This window comes from Rattus norvegicus, chromosome 18 (assembly GCF_036323735.1).
Source record: "Rattus norvegicus strain BN/NHsdMcwi chromosome 18, GRCr8, whole genome shotgun sequence".
NCBI classification, from domain to species: domain Eukaryota; kingdom Metazoa; phylum Chordata; class Mammalia; order Rodentia; family Muridae; genus Rattus; species Rattus norvegicus.
The window spans coordinates 73,152,564-73,170,708 of NC_086036.1; the positions used below are offsets into that span (position 1 = coordinate 73,152,564).

The following is an 18,145-nucleotide window of genomic DNA, read 5'->3' on the forward strand; positions in this document are numbered from 1 at the left end:
AGGTGGACGCGTCTTCACCAGTATCTTGGCAGCTCCCCATTGGTCTGCATCTTGAGACACTTGCTGTTTTTCTCCTTGAAGTTTATTTTGCAACGTTACATGAATTTGAGGAAAAGCTTATCAAGTTCCACAAAGAACTCAACTGCAATTCCAATAGGGATTGCGTCAAAGTAGTTCTGTCTGGGGACTAATCCCGTGTTAACGATGTTAGGTCACACGGCCCGTGAACATGGGACAATTCTTTGTCCAGTTATTGAATCTTAAATCGCAGTAACAGTTTGTAATTTTCAAAGTATAAAATTTTCACTTGTTTGGCTAAGTTTATTCCCAAATATTTTATTTTTAAAAAATATTTATTTTCGTTTTTATTTTTATGTATGTATGCACACATATGTACGCATGCACATCATATGTCTGTGTGCCTGCAGGAGCCAGAGAAGGGCATCACTGACAAGGATGAGCCACCTGATGTGGGCGCTGGGAACCAAGCTTAGGTTCTCTGGAAGAGTAGAAAACACTTTTAGCCTCACTGTTGACCATCGCTCCAGGTCATTTCACTCTTTCTGCTGTTGGGAATGAAAAATCTCTCCTCTCCTCTCCTCTCCTCTCCTCTCCTCTCCTCTCCTCTCCTCTCCTCTCCTTTCCTCTCCTCTCCTCTCCTCTCCTCTCCCCTCCCCTCCCCTCCCCTCCCCTCCCCTCTCCTCTCCTCTCCCCTCCCTTCTCCTCTCTCCTCTCCCCTCTCCTCTCCTCTCCTCTCTCCTCTCTCCTCTCCTCTCCTCTCCTCTCCTCTCTCCTCTCCCCTCTCCTCTCCTCTCCCCTCTCCTCTCTCCTCTCCTCTCTCCTCTCCTCTCTCCTCTCCTCTCTCCTCTCTTCTCTCCTCTCTCCTCTCCTCTCCTCTCTCCTCTCCTCTCTCCTCTCCTCTCCTCTCCTCTCCTCCCCTCCTCTCCCCTCCTCTCCTCTCTCCTCTCCTCTCTCCTCTCCTCTCCTCTCCTCTCTCCTCTCCTCTCTCCTCTCCTCTCTTCTCTCCTCCCTCCCTTCCCCTTCTCTCCCCTCCCCTCCCATTTTCTCTCTTCTCTTGACATGTTTTCTTTTAAGATTGGAACTCCTATATTGTACACACTGGTCTTAAGATCACCATGTAGCTGAGAATGACCTTTATTTCCTTGCTCTTCTCCTCCACTTCCCAAGGGTAAGTCCCTTGCTCTATACCCAGTCTCTGTATATAAACTTGTAGCATGGCTACTAAAGGCTTAAAAGCCAACATCCACATATAAGAATTCATACTAGGTTTATCTTTTTGGGTTCAGGTTACCTCAGGGCTTTTTGTCTAGTTCCATCCATTTACTTATTTCATTATTTCATAACAAATAAACAATGTTCCATTGTGTATTATGCCACGATTTCTTTCTTTATTCATCTGTTAACATCTAGGCTGTTTTCAATTTCTAACTATTATAAATAGAGCAGCTGCAGACATAAATGAGCAGGTGTCTCTGCAGTAGGATATAGAGTCCTTTGTGTCTATGCCCAAGAGTGATATAAGGGGATCTTGAGGTAGATCTATTCCCAGCTTCCTGAGAAACCGCCACACTAATTCACAGTGTGTAATTCTTTGTCTGTGATGTGGTATTTGGTTTACAGCATTGTGTTGAGGATTTTTGCATTTGTATTCATAGAAGATGTTGGCCTATAGATTTATTTCCTTATCGACGCCATTACTAGCTTTGGTGCCAAGAATGTGTGAGCTTCATGAGTCCCCTAAGATGATCATTAACCTTTACTACAAACCTGACCTCAGAGACTGAGATACTCCTCTGAGTCCATCTTTTGGGTCATTTCAGGCAGGAATAGATAAGAAAGAAAGGCCAACCCTGACTGAGAAATTTCAATCCCATGGGCTGAGGGTTAAGTTGTACCAAAAGGGGAAAGGTGCAAATCACGTAAGCATCAGTGTGTTGCTGTTACCTGTCTCTGAACCAACAACCTCGCACTCCCGCTGCCACCACCGAGAGCTACTTTCTCTGGTGACAGCCCCGCTGTGGTGGGCTATATTCTCCTAAACTGTGAACAAGCACAAGCCTCTATTTCATTTGCTTTTGTACTCAGCCACAGGAGTGAGGAAAAATAACAAATATAGAAGTTAGGTACCTGGGGGCAAGGCTGTTTCTATTGTGGTAAGAAACCTGAGCATGCAGTTCTCAAGCCGTTGGATCTGGTTTGTAGAAGGAAAATGGCCAAGTTTGGGGGTGGAGGCTAGGGAAGCCCCAGAATTCTGTAAGCTGATCTAGCAGGAGTGAGGAAGACCAGAGTGTCAATAGAATGATTGACAGGCAAGGCTACCCTTATGAGGACTCAGAAGGAGATCTACATTCTACCCACGTCGTGGAAACTCAAAGTTCAAAAGCCATGGAGTAATTTACTTGATGCTAAGAAACTGCAAACTTCCGATAGCATGCAGGCCCTGGTGTGGTTTACTGTGCACTGGGTTTAGTAAGTTCTCCAGTGAGAATCAGAGCAGCAGGCGGACCACACAGAAGCAAAAAAAAAAAAAAAAAAAAAAGCATAGTTTGGGAAGAAAAGGAACGTGAACCCAGTTAAAGTCACAGACAAGGTGGGCGTGGACATAGTGGCTGTAATTGTTAAGAGACAGTAAGGACATTAAAGCAAGTCAGCAACTTGGCACCAGGACAAAAGTAAAGATGTCTCAGGTGCAAGGTCCTGCCCAGGGAACTGTAAGATTATGGTACTCGTGGAAGCCTGACTGAATACATTCGGTGTTATGAGACTGGCATAGGCGTATTGGTCAGAGGTAGGACATTATGGATTACAGTGATGTGTTTAAATGTCAAATCGTGGTGGGTAATTTCATTGCCTGGATTTAGAATTACCTAGAAGACTGACAAACGTGTGTGCATGTGCAAGCACACACACACACACACACACACACACACACACACACACACACGCACACCACACATACTCACAGCTTCCTGGGTATGTCTTGAAGTTAGTTTAGAGAAGATCAACTAAGAGAGACCTATCCAGATTAAGAAAGATTCATGGACTGAGGGGTAGACGGAGATAAAGAGGAGGAAGGAGGAAGCAAACTGAAGGTGAGCGGTCATCTCTCCCTGCTTTGAGGCCCATCCAGCTGTGAGCGAGCAGCTTCACGCACCTGCCACCACAGCTGTGAGGTGTTCTTGCTGAATGCCTTCCTACCAGGATGCGCTGAGTCACGTTAATCCCTGAGCCAAAACAAGTATCTTCTCCCTTAAGTCGCTTCTCGTCAGGCACTTGGTCACAACTAGACGGAAAGTAGGTTAATAGACCCACTCTTCTCCTGTTACACAACCTTCAGAGGAAATTGCATTTTTTTTTTTTTGCTTTAAATGTACGTAGATATCACAGTAAGACCTCTGGACCTGAGCTTTTCTTTGTGAGTAGTTTCAAAAAGTATTCAGTTTTTTCACTTTCTGAGTGTTTTATCTCAAATCAGTTTTAGCAATCATTCTTTACTCTGCGCCTATCCATGTTGCAGGATCTAAAGTGCATCTCTCTGTGGTAAATTATTTAGATCCATGTTCATTCTGACAGTCTCTAAACAAAAGATTTCCTTTTGATGTTCAACTGGACAGTTTTCAATTGTATCATTTTTACAAAACAATGGCAACAACAAGAACAGAAACACCTGGCTGCAGAAGCTGCAATGTGTTACAATGTGTTACAATGTGTTACAATGTGTCACATAGTGCACCCCTTTGTCCACACATCTTTACTTGAAAGTGTTCATTGCAATGACTCATTGGTCTGGTTGGAGGCCTCTGGCTTCTGCTACACTATCAATACTGGATCCTCACTGGGACACCTCTCAGATCCTCCTGTTGTTGGGCACTGGGTCATGGAGCTCTTGCAGCTTTGGATCTGTAGGACCCACCCCTTCATGTGCTCCAGCAGTTCATAGATGGGGTAGATGTTGGGGTGGGCCAGCTCAAAGCCCTGAATCTGACTTAGGTGGTAACTGAGCTGGTCAGCGCCCCCCCCCCCCCCAGTTCTCCCACACCTGTGCTGCCAGGGCTGGCTCTAGTACTTTGCCCAGTGGAGGGGCAGGGCCAGCTCTCCTGCCTGCAATGGCTGTCAGGGGGCTGGACTGGCTTTCTTGTACCACACCGGCAGGGTGTGGGGACAGCTCTTTCAAACCCATGCCAGTAGGGTCAGCTCTCCCAAGCTGCCTGGGTGGGGGTAGGGTCAACTCTCTGCCTGCAGCAGGCAGCAAGAGGCTGGGACATCTCTCTTGCCATTGCTCAGCACTGCCCAGACAAGGAGGGGGGTGGCATCCCTCCTTGTTCACTTACTACATATTATTTCAGTTACTTTCTAAATAGTCTCCCCCAAATTACAACCCACAGCTTAACTTAGAACAATTTAGCTCAAAGTAATGTCAATTTAATTTTAATAGTATATAAAATCTCACTCCCCAGGCATGCTCCTTCATACCGCTGATGACACTTAAATTGTATGTTTGTCTAGGATATGTGATACCCTATATTGGGAATTTGTATTTTTTTTCTTTTTTTTTTTCAGGGCTGGGGACCGAACCCAGGACCTTGCGCTTCCTAGGCAAGCGCTCTACCATTGAGCCAAATTCCCAACCCCTGTATTTTTACATATTACAGATTCACCAGTACAGTTTTATAATTATTGTTCTCTGATCTTATGTTTATATAAGACCTGAGAAGACAGGTGTTAAACAATATATTTATAGTAACATTGTTATCATCACTTTATCTTTTCTGGTGACTCAAAGTGAATTCAAGTTACCTTCCACTGTCTAACATGAAGATTTTCCATTAATATTTGTTACAAAGAAGGTCTTTTAATGATAAAAGATTCTTGAAGTATTTATTTATTTTAGAAAGCTTTAATTTTTCATCCTGAAGGATAGTTTTAGTGGATAAAGAATTCTTGGATAATGGTCTTTTTCTTTCAACTTATTGAATATAGCATTCCACTGCTTTCTGGTTTTCATAGTTTTGGATGAAAAGTCGCCTGCTAATTTTTATTGTGAATCCCTTATACTCAATTTCCTGTTGCTTCCTTTGAAGATTTCCTCTTTGTCTTTGGCTCTTAGACATTTTATTATGATGTGTTTAGAAGCGGATCTCTTTGGAGTTTACCTACTCAGAGTTCATTTTATATAAAATGTCAAACATGCAGATTAATATTCTTAACTCAAATCTGGGGAGTTTGGGAACCAATTTATCTTCAAATATTCTTTCAGTTTTTGTCTACATTTTCTTCATCATGGCTCTTACCAGATTGCATGGCTGGAAATGGAATACCCCTATCTAAGGTGACCAAGGTCATATCACCAGACCTGCCTTCCAGATGTATTTAACTTTCTTCCTGACTTCTGTTTTTTTCAAATATCTAATTGATATCTCAACTGTACAGTGTACAAATCTTGACTCCCATTCCCAACCTTATCTTTACCCTGACTCTTCTATTCCTTATTAGCATTTCTCTCCAAACAAAACTTGATCTCTCTCTCTCTCTCTCTCTCTCTCTCTCTCTCTCTCTCTCTCTCTCTCAATTATCTACATGGTCCACTGGCAAGTATTGCCTCTAAATTACATTGACAATCTGTTGCCTTCTCCTCATTTTCACTGAACCCCAGTTCTAGGAGCCACTCCTTTCTTTCCATCAGAATCCAAAGATGGTATTCACGAATAAGTCAGTTTCAAAGGCCTTACCTCTGAAAATGAAGGTTTGGCAAGTATAAAGTGGACCTCAGGAATTCAAATTCTTGTAAACATTTCCCAAGGGTTTCTGATGATCGCTGGGAATTAAGAACCTCCAGCCAGTCTCAGCCAAGGCTTGGCATGAGTCAGCTCCTAAGTGACTGACTGCAGTGGGGTTTGGGGACTTGAGTTAAGAGATGAAGTCATCCCAGTAAAGAAGTGGATTTGGGAGCTTAGGCATGGGAACAGGGTAGACAGCCAATGGTGTCTCCCTTTCTCTCTGCCAGTGGCCCGGTATCGTGTGACTGTATGCACAGGGGAACTTGAAGGTGCAGGAACTGATGCCAACGTCTACCTCTGCCTTTTTGGTGATGTGGGGGACACAGGGGAGAGACTGCTTTACAACTGCAGAAATAACACCGACCTGTTTGAGAAAGGCAATGTAAGTTGCAATGATGTGCAAAACACACACCCCCAGCCCACCTCTACTTTGTCCTATCTTCCCTGTTCTTTTAAAGCAGAGCAGATGTCAGGTGTTGGGACCTCAGCGATGAGATAACATCTGTCCTGGTGAGGAGAATGGGGTCTGGGGAATCCATGTAGGAGCCACTTAAAGGCACAGAAATATCCTATTGGCTGGATACTTAAGCATTGGACCCACTGTCATTCGCTAACATCGGCAGCAGCTACAAGGCTCCTGGTGCTATGCAGCTAGAAGCTGGAGAGCGTCATAGAGAAAGTGTGGTCTCCTATCCACCTCTCAGGATTGGAAAGATACTGGGCATCTCAGGTGTGTCCCAGAGAACCCAAGCCGGAAGAAAATGGAAGACAGTGCAGTTCTCTGGCATGGTCACTAGGGGCAGGTGTTCATACCTTTTTTAATTTAAAGAGACTCCTAGGAAAACACTAAATATGAATGTGAGAGAAATGGGATCCATTGCTAGCCACAGTACAATGTGTTAGGTGTGTCTCTATGTTACTGCAACCATCAAACGGGTTTACCGTGGGCCAGAGGGCTGTGAAGCTGTGCAGAAGGTACCAAAAGGGTCTAGGGAAAATCATTGGGCCATTCACTCTGCTCTCCTGTCAGAAATGAGGGAAAGGATGAGTACCTGTAGCTGGCTGTTGTGAAGATTATAAAGGGCTGAGAGACTGCGCGTGGGTCAGGTGTGGTCCCCAGCACACAGTAGATGCCAGTAAAGAGTCATTGCTTCCGTGATGGGAAGTTGGTGGGGACTTACAGGCGAAAGGGATTTGAAGATGTCTTTACTCTTCCTTCTTCAATTTACCCCTTCCTTGGTGATGGGGCAGTGAGCCTTGGGATGCAAAAGCAAGACTGTCTGAGCCAACCCAAGGGTGAGCACTTGTAGGCCGTGTTGGTGAAGCTCTTCCGACCTGGGGTCTATCTGTGAACATTACGTGTGTTTTACATTTCCGTTCCCTGCAGTGGGGTGTGTGCGCCCATGCCAGAACTGTAGCCTATCCTCTCAGCAATGCGTTCTCATTTCCCGTGTGTCCCCACTTGGTGTTGGGTCTCAGGGGAGCCACCGTCCACGTAACATTGCTGTCTTTTCTTTCCTGGAGGCGGATGAATTTACCATTGAGTCTGTCACTATGAGGAAGGTGAGGCGAGTGAGGGTCAGGCACGACGGCAAAGGCTCGGGCAGCGGCTGGTACCTGGACAGGGTGCTGGTGAGAGAGGAAGGGCAGCCAGAGAGTGACAACGTGGAGTTCCCCTGCCTCAGGTACATATGTCTTTCACCTTCCTTTCTTCCCACTTGTACTAGAGAAAGACTCATCCCCATTATGTGGAACGGTAAGAAAAACAGTGGCTCATGGTGGTGGTTGGTTCGAGAAAGGGGTAGGCTTGCAGGAGGTGTGCAGACCTGAGTCTTACATTTCTACCCCATGCCTGGTGGGCAGAGGTGCTCCACTGCACTCCTAGGGCCAGCACGATGGCTTCTCTCATGAAAGATCAAACACACCAAAACAGACATGTCCTAAATTTAAGTGAGCTGTTAGTTAGACATAGAATGAAATATGGCTACAAGTCGGATTTTTGTTTGAATCGTCTGATCCTATCTCTTGCCTGGTTATATCATTTCAAGGTACCTGACTTTGTTTGGATTTTCTTCCCTCACATTTGAAATGTAAAAATATCCAATAAAAGAAAAGAAAAAAAATCTCTAACCAGAGAGAGAGGGAGAGAAACAGAGACAGACACACACACACACACACACACACACACACACACACAGAGAGAGAGAGAGAGAGACAGAGACAAAGACACAGAGAGAGAGAGAGACAGAGGAAACATTTCTGTAGGGTTTTTCTGAAGCATCCTGTGCATAGCCAGCAGCTCCTGGTGATCTCTAAAGTGGTCAATAGAGACATTTTAGAACAAGGACAAGTGTCAGTGTTTTGTGAAACCCCAGTGTTCCTCATTCACTTGTGTTAATTCCAGGGAGCAGCACACAACCAGATTAACCTGGGGCCTGAGCCCACACACTGACCCATTCTTCACCTGAGCTGCTTCACTGAGGGCAAAGCAGTACCTGTGTGTGTGTGTGTGTGTGTGTGTGTGTGTGTGTGTGTGTGTGTGTGTGTGTGGTGTGCATACTCATGTCAGCCCGGGAGAACATCCACTTAGCAACACCTCATGGCAGAACTAGGTTGAAGCTTTTGAGCTGAAAGGAAATAGCTTTTTAAAACTACGTCTATTAATACCTCAGAAGTATTTGGATAACAACAAAAGGATGTGTCATGGTTTCCTGTTACCAACTGGGAGAGACTGGGGCTAGGTGAATGGAGGGGGACAAGGAACAACAGGTGGGATCTTCTGATGGTCGGTGACCTACCTGCTCCTGTCTGTGGCAATGTCCCTGCCATCCTTCCTGCAGGCTCTGTGACTATGGGAGCTGTCAGTGACCTTGGTGAGACAAAGGGAAAGCATCAATGGCTCAATTTGAGGGACTGTAGCTCACAGTTTGTGGTTCCCAAATCCTATGCCACCAATGCTCAGGATACCACTATGAACCCTTGTGTCTTTGAGTCTCTGCTTCATCTCCCCAGTGTTCTGAATCACAGCCCAAAAGCCTACATAAAGTGAGTGGCATTTTAGTGTTAGCTAATACAAGCTGACAGCAAGGTCCCCAGGGAGTGGGAGCCCTGGGGCTTTGGTTATGTGATAAATAAAAAGGGATGAAGAATGCTTGCCTCACTGGCCCTTCAGGAGTCCTGAGCTGTGTGCGGGGAGGAAGGAGAGAGAGACTTGGCTTCCCTCATAGGCTCCTGTGCCCGTTTGACTACATTAATGGTGAACTCAGTCACCAATAACACACAGGGGTGTCATTAAAGAAATCCAATTAAAAAGCTTGCGGTTGGTGTAATCTAACCCAGAGAGAGCCCGATTTGAGTTCTTCCCTGCTCCTCCCGGTGTCTGCTGGTGTTCCTGTCTGTTGTGTGTTTGCGTCTCTGTCTGCCCGAATGCTGAAGCCTTGTGAACCTGTCTGTCCCCAGCTCTGAGTCTGCATGCCCCTAGCAAAGGGCGTGGCTCTCTCTTTTATTTAACAGCACAGAAAGCATCACATGAGCGAGGAGTGAGGGATAGATTCAGTCACTGACCCCGGCTGACCCAGATAACAAACAAATACTACCAAGCCTTACGTCCAAATGCGGTTTCCGGCATTTACAGTGGATCTTAATTTTAAAAGGTTTCTTTCATCCTGTCTTTTGTTTTCAGCAAATGATTATCATAGAATCCATGCATATAAACACACACGTATTACTCGGGTCAGCAGCCTGGAAGAGTCCATTACAACTATGCATAGCTTAGGCTGTAAGAGTTAGTGGGAAATCCATGGCAAGTAAGGTTGCTGTTACATTGTTTTCTTAAAGGTAAGTTAAACGAATGGGCATAGTAGGGCAGCAGTTTTGCACATAGTAAGGCAGCAGTCTTGTTTGTATATAGTAGGATAGTACACAGTAGGAAAGTAGGTCTTCATTGACCTCAAGGTATGTACTATTAACCCAGTCTGTGAGGGACAACAAAAATTCCAGCCTCTTGGCATGCAATGTTTTTATTATAATGAGTATTTCATCATCACAGGCTTGGTGAGCTCTCCCCGCTCAGGAGTGTGAATGGAAGGGCTTTGAAGTCAAGCATGGGGCATAAAGTGGAGAGATATTCTGCCAAGACAAAATAGGATTGGCCTCTGCAATTCTCTAACATGAGATTCTTGAAGTTTTTCCCATCATGGTCCCTTTTTGCCCAAGAAATTTATATGTGAGACCGGGTGTCTAGGTCAAGAGAATAGCTCTACAAAGGCAGTATTATGGATAATAAATCATAAAGAAATCTGTTGTAAGACAGCCCTTTGGTATACATATATTTCTAACCATTCATTAGAGACAAAAATCAGTCTTTAATTGTTTTTAAAGTTAATTACCTAATTTATAATGAGGTGGATATGTTTGTTGGTTTTTAACAGAAAAAAATTGAATGCTTTCTGAATATTTGATTCTAAAGCATCCAGAGTACCTTCAATAGTTTAAGAATTGATCAATATCTTGATTTTTCTAGCTGTCAGTGGTGATGTGTCTGCCTTGCACAGAGAAGTAGGGCAAAATGGCAGAAGGATGCTTAGGGTTATTTCAGAAGGTGTTGGAAATTCTGTTTGAACCCAAGCTAACATTCATGTGATAATCTTTACATCAAATTCAAGTCAGAAACTCAAACAACAGTTATAAAAATTAAATATTCTAATACAACAGCATCCAAATATATACTAATTTGGCATTTTACTGGGAAATGATAATAGGAAAACATTAAAAATATTTGCGTTGAAGAATGAAACCATTATGTTTCCACAAGAGTAGAAAAAATTGTATGTGCAATAAAAACACTGTAAATCATAACATACAATGCTCTCAAAGCAGGGCCAACGAGAGCTTCAGGTTGCACTGGCGATGTTCCGTGTGTTTTTACATGTGGTGACGTGTGCAGGAACATGTACAGGTGCATGCTATAGGCTCAGAGCCTGGGCTGTAATGAAGTCACCTCCCCCACCCCCCATAGCACAGGCAAGCACTGCCATCCTGGATTTATTACCCCTTTTTCTTTAACTAAGTTGGGTCATTGTGCATCAGAGCCTCTTCTGTGTCCTGAGTTTCACAGCTCCCACATTCAGTTGCATGGTTTCCCCGTGGGTTATTGATCCACAGCTTGAGAAGCCAGACCTAGAGGATGGTGATCTACACTGGGTTACAAGCCAGCCCAACTATGAGTTGTAGACAAGCCATGCTTGTACAATAAGTTCGTTTCTCGGGCTTGGCCTTGGTGTTCTAAGAGAAAGGTATCTTGCAGGCAGATAGTCCCCATTCCTTCCTCTGGGGGGACGCCAACAGAGGCCAGGAACCACTGTTTACTATGACACGATGATAAGGCATGGATGTCAGCTGAGTCCTGAAGACCTCAGTCCAACCTCTCCTGAAGTCACACCTCACCTATTTTTGAAGATTCCAGTTTAACCTCCTCACCACAAGTCCTCCTCTCTCTAATCCTTACTGCACTTACTTCACCTCTCACCTCAGTGCCTCGTTTGGCTTATCCTTTCTTCTTGGTCATACTATAGGCCTTCAGCAGCCTGAACAATGTTATTCTAATGGCCTGTATTCTGCTTTCTCCATAGAGAGCCCTTGTCCCAGCACCACATACACAGTTGACCTGGGGAAGATGGATTTGACAACAGTAGCCTTTTATCATGATGCCTACCCTCATTTGCTAGCAACTCTCTCTCATGTGCCGCATTCTGTCTACATGGGCCTTTCACCACCCCTAACTTTTATCTCACGATATGTTTTTCCATTGGGATGTCCCTCTCTCTTCCTCTTTCTCTCTCAGACAGCATCTTGTCATCTTTCCAGTCGCAGTGGGCACTCAGCCTTCTCCAGAAAGCCTTCCTCTCCTGGTTTGAGTTGCAATACTTTGCTAGGCCTCAGAGACCCACTTTCTTCTGCTGAACTCAAAGCTCCAGGCTTCCCTGGAAACCGTGTGTGAGAGATATGATGGTTGGAGTGTTTGCCTGTTCCACTCAGAAAACTAAACTCCCATCTCCTTTCTCTCAAGGTGGCTGGACAAAGACAAGGATGATGGGCAGCTGGTCCGAGAGTTGCTACCCAGTGACAGCAATGCCACGCTCAAGAGTGAGTTGTCCTGATGGCCAGGTGGTGGTGTCCACTGGCTTGGCAGTTGCCTTTCCTTAGTTGAACAGGACCTAAATCTCTAGAGAAGACATGTCTTTACTTTAGTTCATGAAGTTAGCACGGGGTGGTGGAGAAATAAGGCATTGGTGTTCTGGAAACTTCTCAGAGGTCTGTGCTTGAGCATACAGTCCAAGTGTGGCATGGTGTTAGGCCCTGAATACATAGGGATCATCAGAGTAATAAGAACAATAACAGAAGCTGATGGCACCAAGGACAGGGACCCCTGCTTTGGGGCAGAAATGCATTTTGGAGGAACTGTTGAATGAGGCCTATGCTGAGCCTTGTTCTGGAGCCCTGGAGGTTTCCTTACTGGTGATGTGTGTTCAAAATGCCATGGTTTGATCGTGAGCTTTAGATAAAATTTAAAAGAAACATACCCTAAGTATCCCACAATGCAACTCTTCATGTTTCTGGGGTGTAGCTCATCTGAGCTGGGCAATGAACCCCTAGATGATTATACCTTTATTAAGATCAAACCGCACAGTTGAAACTAGAATATCCAGTGTCTAGGCTCAAGACCACAGAGCCTAAAAACTGGGAAGGAGGTCAAGAGAAGAGTTCACCTATGCTTATGATAAGAGGACACGCCATGACTAGAACACTCACACCTATGATTGCTGATAGAGCTGGGTTCAGTCCCCAGAGGGTCTCTACCTTAGATCGATGTTCTTCCCCATGAAGCAGGTTCTCATCTCACCATGTAGACAGAGTCCAGACCTTTCTGTTCTCCTAGTCACAGCCTTAGAAAGGTTTACATGGAAAGGGGCATAAGGAAGAAGTCTTCCTGTTCTGTCTTTCAACAGTAATGTGATTGGTTTCTCCCAGTACCAGTCTCTGGTAGAGCTGATCTGTCAGGGCCAGGTCTGCTGCAAGTGGCCTCAGGTGTAGGATCTCAGCTCTTTCTCTCCAGACCATTTACCCCAGACCCTAAAGAAGCAATGAGTGATGGGACTTCCTCTGGTGTTCTTTATCCTTGCACACCGGATGGTGCAGAGATTTCTGGAAGCTAAAGTGGGACATTATATGGTGTCCGATTAGGGATGGAATAGCTTTCAATGCCTAGCGAGGTTTAACTCCTGGATGACTTCCTCGTCACCATCTGGTGTCAAACACCTGACTTTCAGAGCTCTGCTTTCCTTGCTTGCAAGGCTTGGGTGAGAGCACTTGCAGTGATACCACAGAACGTGCACCCAACGTAATAAACACTGGAAAGCTCTATTGCCTTTGACGACAGTTCCTGACCCATCAGAAGCTGGGTCAGGGGATTTCTGGGGATGCTTTGAGTCTCTGAAAATGTGTGTGCTCTTGTCCAAAATTTACCTTCCCACGCTGAGCACATTCATTTCTCACAGAACAGGAAGAGGAGGGCCCTGGTTTTATAGATGAGGGGACTCCACAGAGATGGAGGGAACCTCTACACTCAGTTACAAGACCGAGGTTTCAGACTCTCGGGTCCTGACTCTTAGCCTGGGTGTTCCCTGGCTGAAGATTGTCCCCTCTTTCCCAAAGCCTTGCTCCTTGTACAATCTGCACTAACGTCCCCATCTCTCTCTGCGTTGGCACGTTCAGACTTCCGCTATCACATCAGCGTGAAGACGGGGGATGTCTCTGGGGCCAGCACAGATTCTCGGGTGTACATCAAGCTCTATGGAGAGAAATCTGACACCATCAAGCAAGTTCTTCTCGTCTCTGACAACAACCTCAAAGACTACTTTGAACGTGGCCGAGTGGATGAGTTTACTCTGGAGACCCTGAACATAGGAACTGTAAGTGTTCATCCTGGAACCATATTCCTACACCGACCCATATGTGTCCATATACACACATTCACACCTGCACTGATGTGCACAGGGTGAGCCCATTTTGAAGGAAAAGAACTGCACGTCTAGGGATCATTAGTGAGGGTTTTCATTTCTCCCATGGTCAGAGCAGCTACGAATACATGAGCAGTAGTTGTGCTTCTAGAACCTCTTTGGGACTGTAATACACAGTAACTTTACCCCCCCCCCAACACTTTTACCTACATGCCAGGATTAGTCTAGATGGAACATGGATACTAGAGGAAGAGAGGGAGGTTAAAGAGAGAAGAAAGGACCAAAATAAGGAATCCAAATATTTCTCAGTTCCAGATTTGCGTGTGCCTCTGAACTGTGTTCAGAAGTGCGTGCTTCACGGACACTCCTGAGGGATGCTGCCCTGAGAAATGGGACTCGAGAGTCTTTGTCTCTCAAGGTTCCGTGTGGCCTTACTGTAAGTGATCTAAGCAAGTTGGCCACTAACTGGAAGGCGGACCAATCAGTGATAGACTACTGCAAAAGAGGCCAGAGTGAATTGCATTCAACTGAGTTGCACAGAGGTTTACAGGGGATTTCGGGGGGTGGCGGGTAGGAGGATGGACTACAAGAGCTTAACAGAGTTAGGGTAGTGAGAGGAGCCGAGGAGAAAGTTGGCTAATGGGAAACACATCTGAGTTTGCTAATTGGCACCTGTCAGAATTAGGTTTCTACCCTCCCAGATCCCAGAGCCAGGAGCTAGGCGCAAAGCTCAACCTGAGCTCAATAGTCAATTGTTCCAACAGGATTTGGGTTCTCTCGGCTAAGGGGCTGAGGGTCATCCTAGGAATGTGGCCTTGAGTCACTTGGACCCTGCTAGTGTTTTGTTTAAGTCTTTATAGGCCAAAGTTGACCGTCAGTCAAGAAATAACCTGATCAGGGTCTGGACCAGGTGACACTCTTTCTTGATGTCACTTGGAGAAACAGACTTAAATGGAAGACTGGGAGCCCTAGGGACACCTTCAACCTGTCTGAACTAGGATTGTGTTGCACCCGCCAATCTCCAGCATCAGGTGATGAGCCCTGAGTGTTTGCTCCCTTTGCAACCTCATCTTCCCTGTGCCTCCTCTCCTGTGGGCTTCCCCCTCTTTCTGGTGCCCTGGAACTCTCTTCTCTCACCAACCCACAGTCTAGGGAAAGACCTCGTGGCAGTCATTTTCCCCTTTGGGGGTTAATGAACTCCGAATGTATTTACATTTCTAACTGTGAAATGAAAATTTTGTTCCCTTGACTGAAGGATTTCTAGACACGTGAGGGGAGGGGGGTGAGGGAAGGAGGCTGTGGAGACTTGTCCTCATGTTGGTGAGACGCCCTCAGTGAAGAATGTGGCCAAGAGCTTGGGGAGCCTAGCATCTCCTGACTCGCTACCTGCCATTGTTACCTTTCTCACCAGTGTTCTCATTCTGAATGGCGGAGATGCCTTGGGAATTATTATTTGAATTGTGTGTGTCGTAGTGCCCACATGCTTTGTAGCCAGGGCTCAGCATTCCCCTCCAGTCCAAGGTGATGTGTAATGGACAGTCCCTGACCTTACGGAGCCTCCAGTCCTGTCAGCTAGCAGACACTCACCCTTGTCCTTATTCTTCCTTGTCCTGGAACTCTGACAGTTTCAGAGAAGCAATGGCACTGTCCTCAGTGCCCGGGGCAGGCATTCAAGGGCTCTCGGGCTTTATACACTTAGCAGGTTTTCTCCCAGCAATTTCAGGGCCCTGAGTTCCACACACTCAGCTGCGTTTTATCAACAGCTGCAAAGAGGCACTTAGTATGTGGGGACGCAGAAACCGGGGGCTTGAGTGGACAATTTTCTAAATGCGGACTGTGGGTACCAGACAAGGTTAGTGTCACCCTCTAAAGCATTACTGAGAAAAACTCAGGGCTGGAAGGGTTCCCAGAGGCCATCTGCTAACTCCTTTTAATGTTAAAATTACCCTGTGTGCAACATTTCCACACAAATGAGAGCAGTTCAAACCCTGAGAAACCAACTCCACATAAGGTTGCTGACGGACCACGTGAGCTCTCATTCCTATTGCCCACAGGCAATGATGTTGCTCTGTCAAATAGCAAAGCAAGTGGCTAGAGATTGCTAATGGACAGAGAACAATGTTCCTTGGGTCCCTGAGTAAGAGAAGGAGTAGATACAGAAGCACCACGTTCAGAGCAAACTTGCTTACCCCTGAGTGATGGGAATCACAAGGAAGCCATGCAGAAGTGTGTACAATGTTGCATTGCTTCAAACCAAACCAAAGTAAAGCAGTAACAGTTGCCAGGCACGCAGACACTTCACTGCTCCTGAGACCAGTCTCATTTCTAAGTACCTAACAGATTTCAGTCCTTGCCAACTCTGCCTGCTATTTGCTTCTGCCTCTGACCTTGGGAATGAGTCAGATTAGAGGGGAGGGCATGGTACCTACAGGCAGGAAAAGACTACCTGGGTAGGCAGGGCCCCAGGTTCCTGATTGCCCGGATGGGCTGGGTCACAGCTTTCTCCTAAGGAGCTGGAGGCCGTAGCTGAGGGGAGATTTTTGCACCGGTGCTCAGAGAGACAGAGGTGGAGGCTTGGGTATTTCTGCACACTGCTGTTCACACATCCTTCCTGGACTTTCCTTCCAGATCATCAGGCTGGTGATTGGGCACGACAGCACTGGCATGCATGCAGGCTGGTTCCTGGGTAGCGTCCAGATCCGCGTGCCCCGCCAAGGCAAGCAGTACACCTTCCCTGCCAACCGGTGGCTGGATAAGAACCAGGCTGATGGGCGTCTGGAGGTGGAGCTGTACCCCAGCGAGGTGGTGGAGATCCAGAAATGTATGGGAAAGGCTGGGTGGGGCCTCAGCACTGAGAGTGGTTCTCTGTCTAATGGGGGAGGGGGTGATGGAATCAGAGGAAGGAGGGGTTAGAGGAAGGAAGGGGAACCTTGTGGTGATTGAATCTTGCCTCCCTGTGGTGGGGAAAAGAGACATTGGGGTGGGGGTGAGGGCTTCCTGTTATCTTCAGTACTGTGGTTCTGGGGGGCAAAACGGTTTCACTTCATAGCTAGGAAAAATCAGGACCCAATGGATAGAATTTTTGTCCTGGAGAAATACAGAAAATAAAAAACCATTAGGAGACATATATTCCCAACCTTGTGGAAAATTTGGGGGCTTAGTCTATATCTTCCTTAGGAAAACTAGCTGAGGAGGTTGGACTTTTCAGTCAGTAAATGCCTATTGAGGTTTCTCCAGCCAGCCCTACTGTGGCCTCTGTGAAGGCAGCTGTTAACAAAAACAGGCCAAGGCCTTGTCCTTGTGAGAGAGGGAGCAGACTGCCTAACAGAGAAGGGGGAACTAGAGAATGGAGCAGGGTAAGAGGGTGGTGGTAGGGCAAGTGGACAGGCTCTGTGAACAGGTTTTTGTGAGGAACCGAAGTCTTCAATGTCCATATGAGTAGGTTGGAGGCTTCCAAAGGTTTAGAGGTTGGGGAAGATAGTGACCAGATTGTTTTTCTATGGCCACTGTATGTCCACCTCTCTCCTGAGAGCAGCTGACTGTAGCTTTCTTGCTACCGCCTTCCTTACAGGAATTCTCTTTAAGAGCAATGCACAGCTGAGGCAGCTCTCCCTCAGCCAGAATGTGGAGTGCTCGCTGAACAAATATGGCCACCTGCGTTAGGATCCCCAGCACTTATTGAAAAGTTAGTTCAGTGGTACCTGTCTACCATCCCAGTGGGTCAGGGAGAGACTGGGTAAGAGGACAGTAGGCTGGAGTGAGAACAACACTCATTTAAATCGAAGAATCTGGCACTGACCAGGTAATCAGCTAGCTACATTGATGAGCTAAGTGTTTGGAGAAAGACCGAGTCTCAAAAAACTAAAGTGGAGATTGGTAGAGGATGGCACTCCATGTACACACACACACACACACACACACACACACACACACACAGCCACACACACACACACACACACACAGCCACACACACAGGATTTCTTTTATCTGAAAAGAAATCCTGATATTGTCTTAGAGTAATCACATCACTAGACAGAATGGTGCCATAGTCTTTTAGGAGACACACCTACTCTATTTGAAGTACCCTCTATTGCTACCTACCAATAACATGTTTCCACCACCCTCTAACATCTTGATAAATATCATCTCGAAATATGCACAGCTTTTTCTATGAAGGGCATGTGTTGGTATAGTCTGAAAAGTGCTTTGATTTAAATGAGCACTGTTGTCATTCCAGAGTCTTGTCCTTTATTAAATGAAGGCAGTTTTTTGCTTCTTCCTGCCTTGTGGTGTCTGCCCAGTGTCAGTAACTTTATAATTTAATTTATT

The 18,145-nt window shown here is 46.0% G+C and overlaps 1 protein-coding gene across 2 annotated transcripts in view; it reads left to right on the plus strand.

Annotated features, from left to right (window-relative positions):
* Loxhd1 (lipoxygenase homology PLAT domains 1) overlaps positions 1-18,145 on the plus strand; it is a 152,643-nt gene that overhangs the window by 59,422 nt on the left and 75,076 nt on the right. For both annotated transcript variants that reach the window (NM_001414400.1, NM_001106132.4), the window contains exons 13-17: positions 6,026-6,180; positions 7,323-7,483; positions 11,866-11,942; positions 13,572-13,768; positions 16,445-16,637. In NM_001414400.1, coding sequence (NP_001401329.1) covers positions 6,026-6,180; positions 7,323-7,483; positions 11,866-11,942; positions 13,572-13,768; positions 16,445-16,637 — 783 coding nt within the window. The remainder of the gene's footprint in view (positions 1-6,025; positions 6,181-7,322; positions 7,484-11,865; positions 11,943-13,571; positions 13,769-16,444; positions 16,638-18,145) is intronic.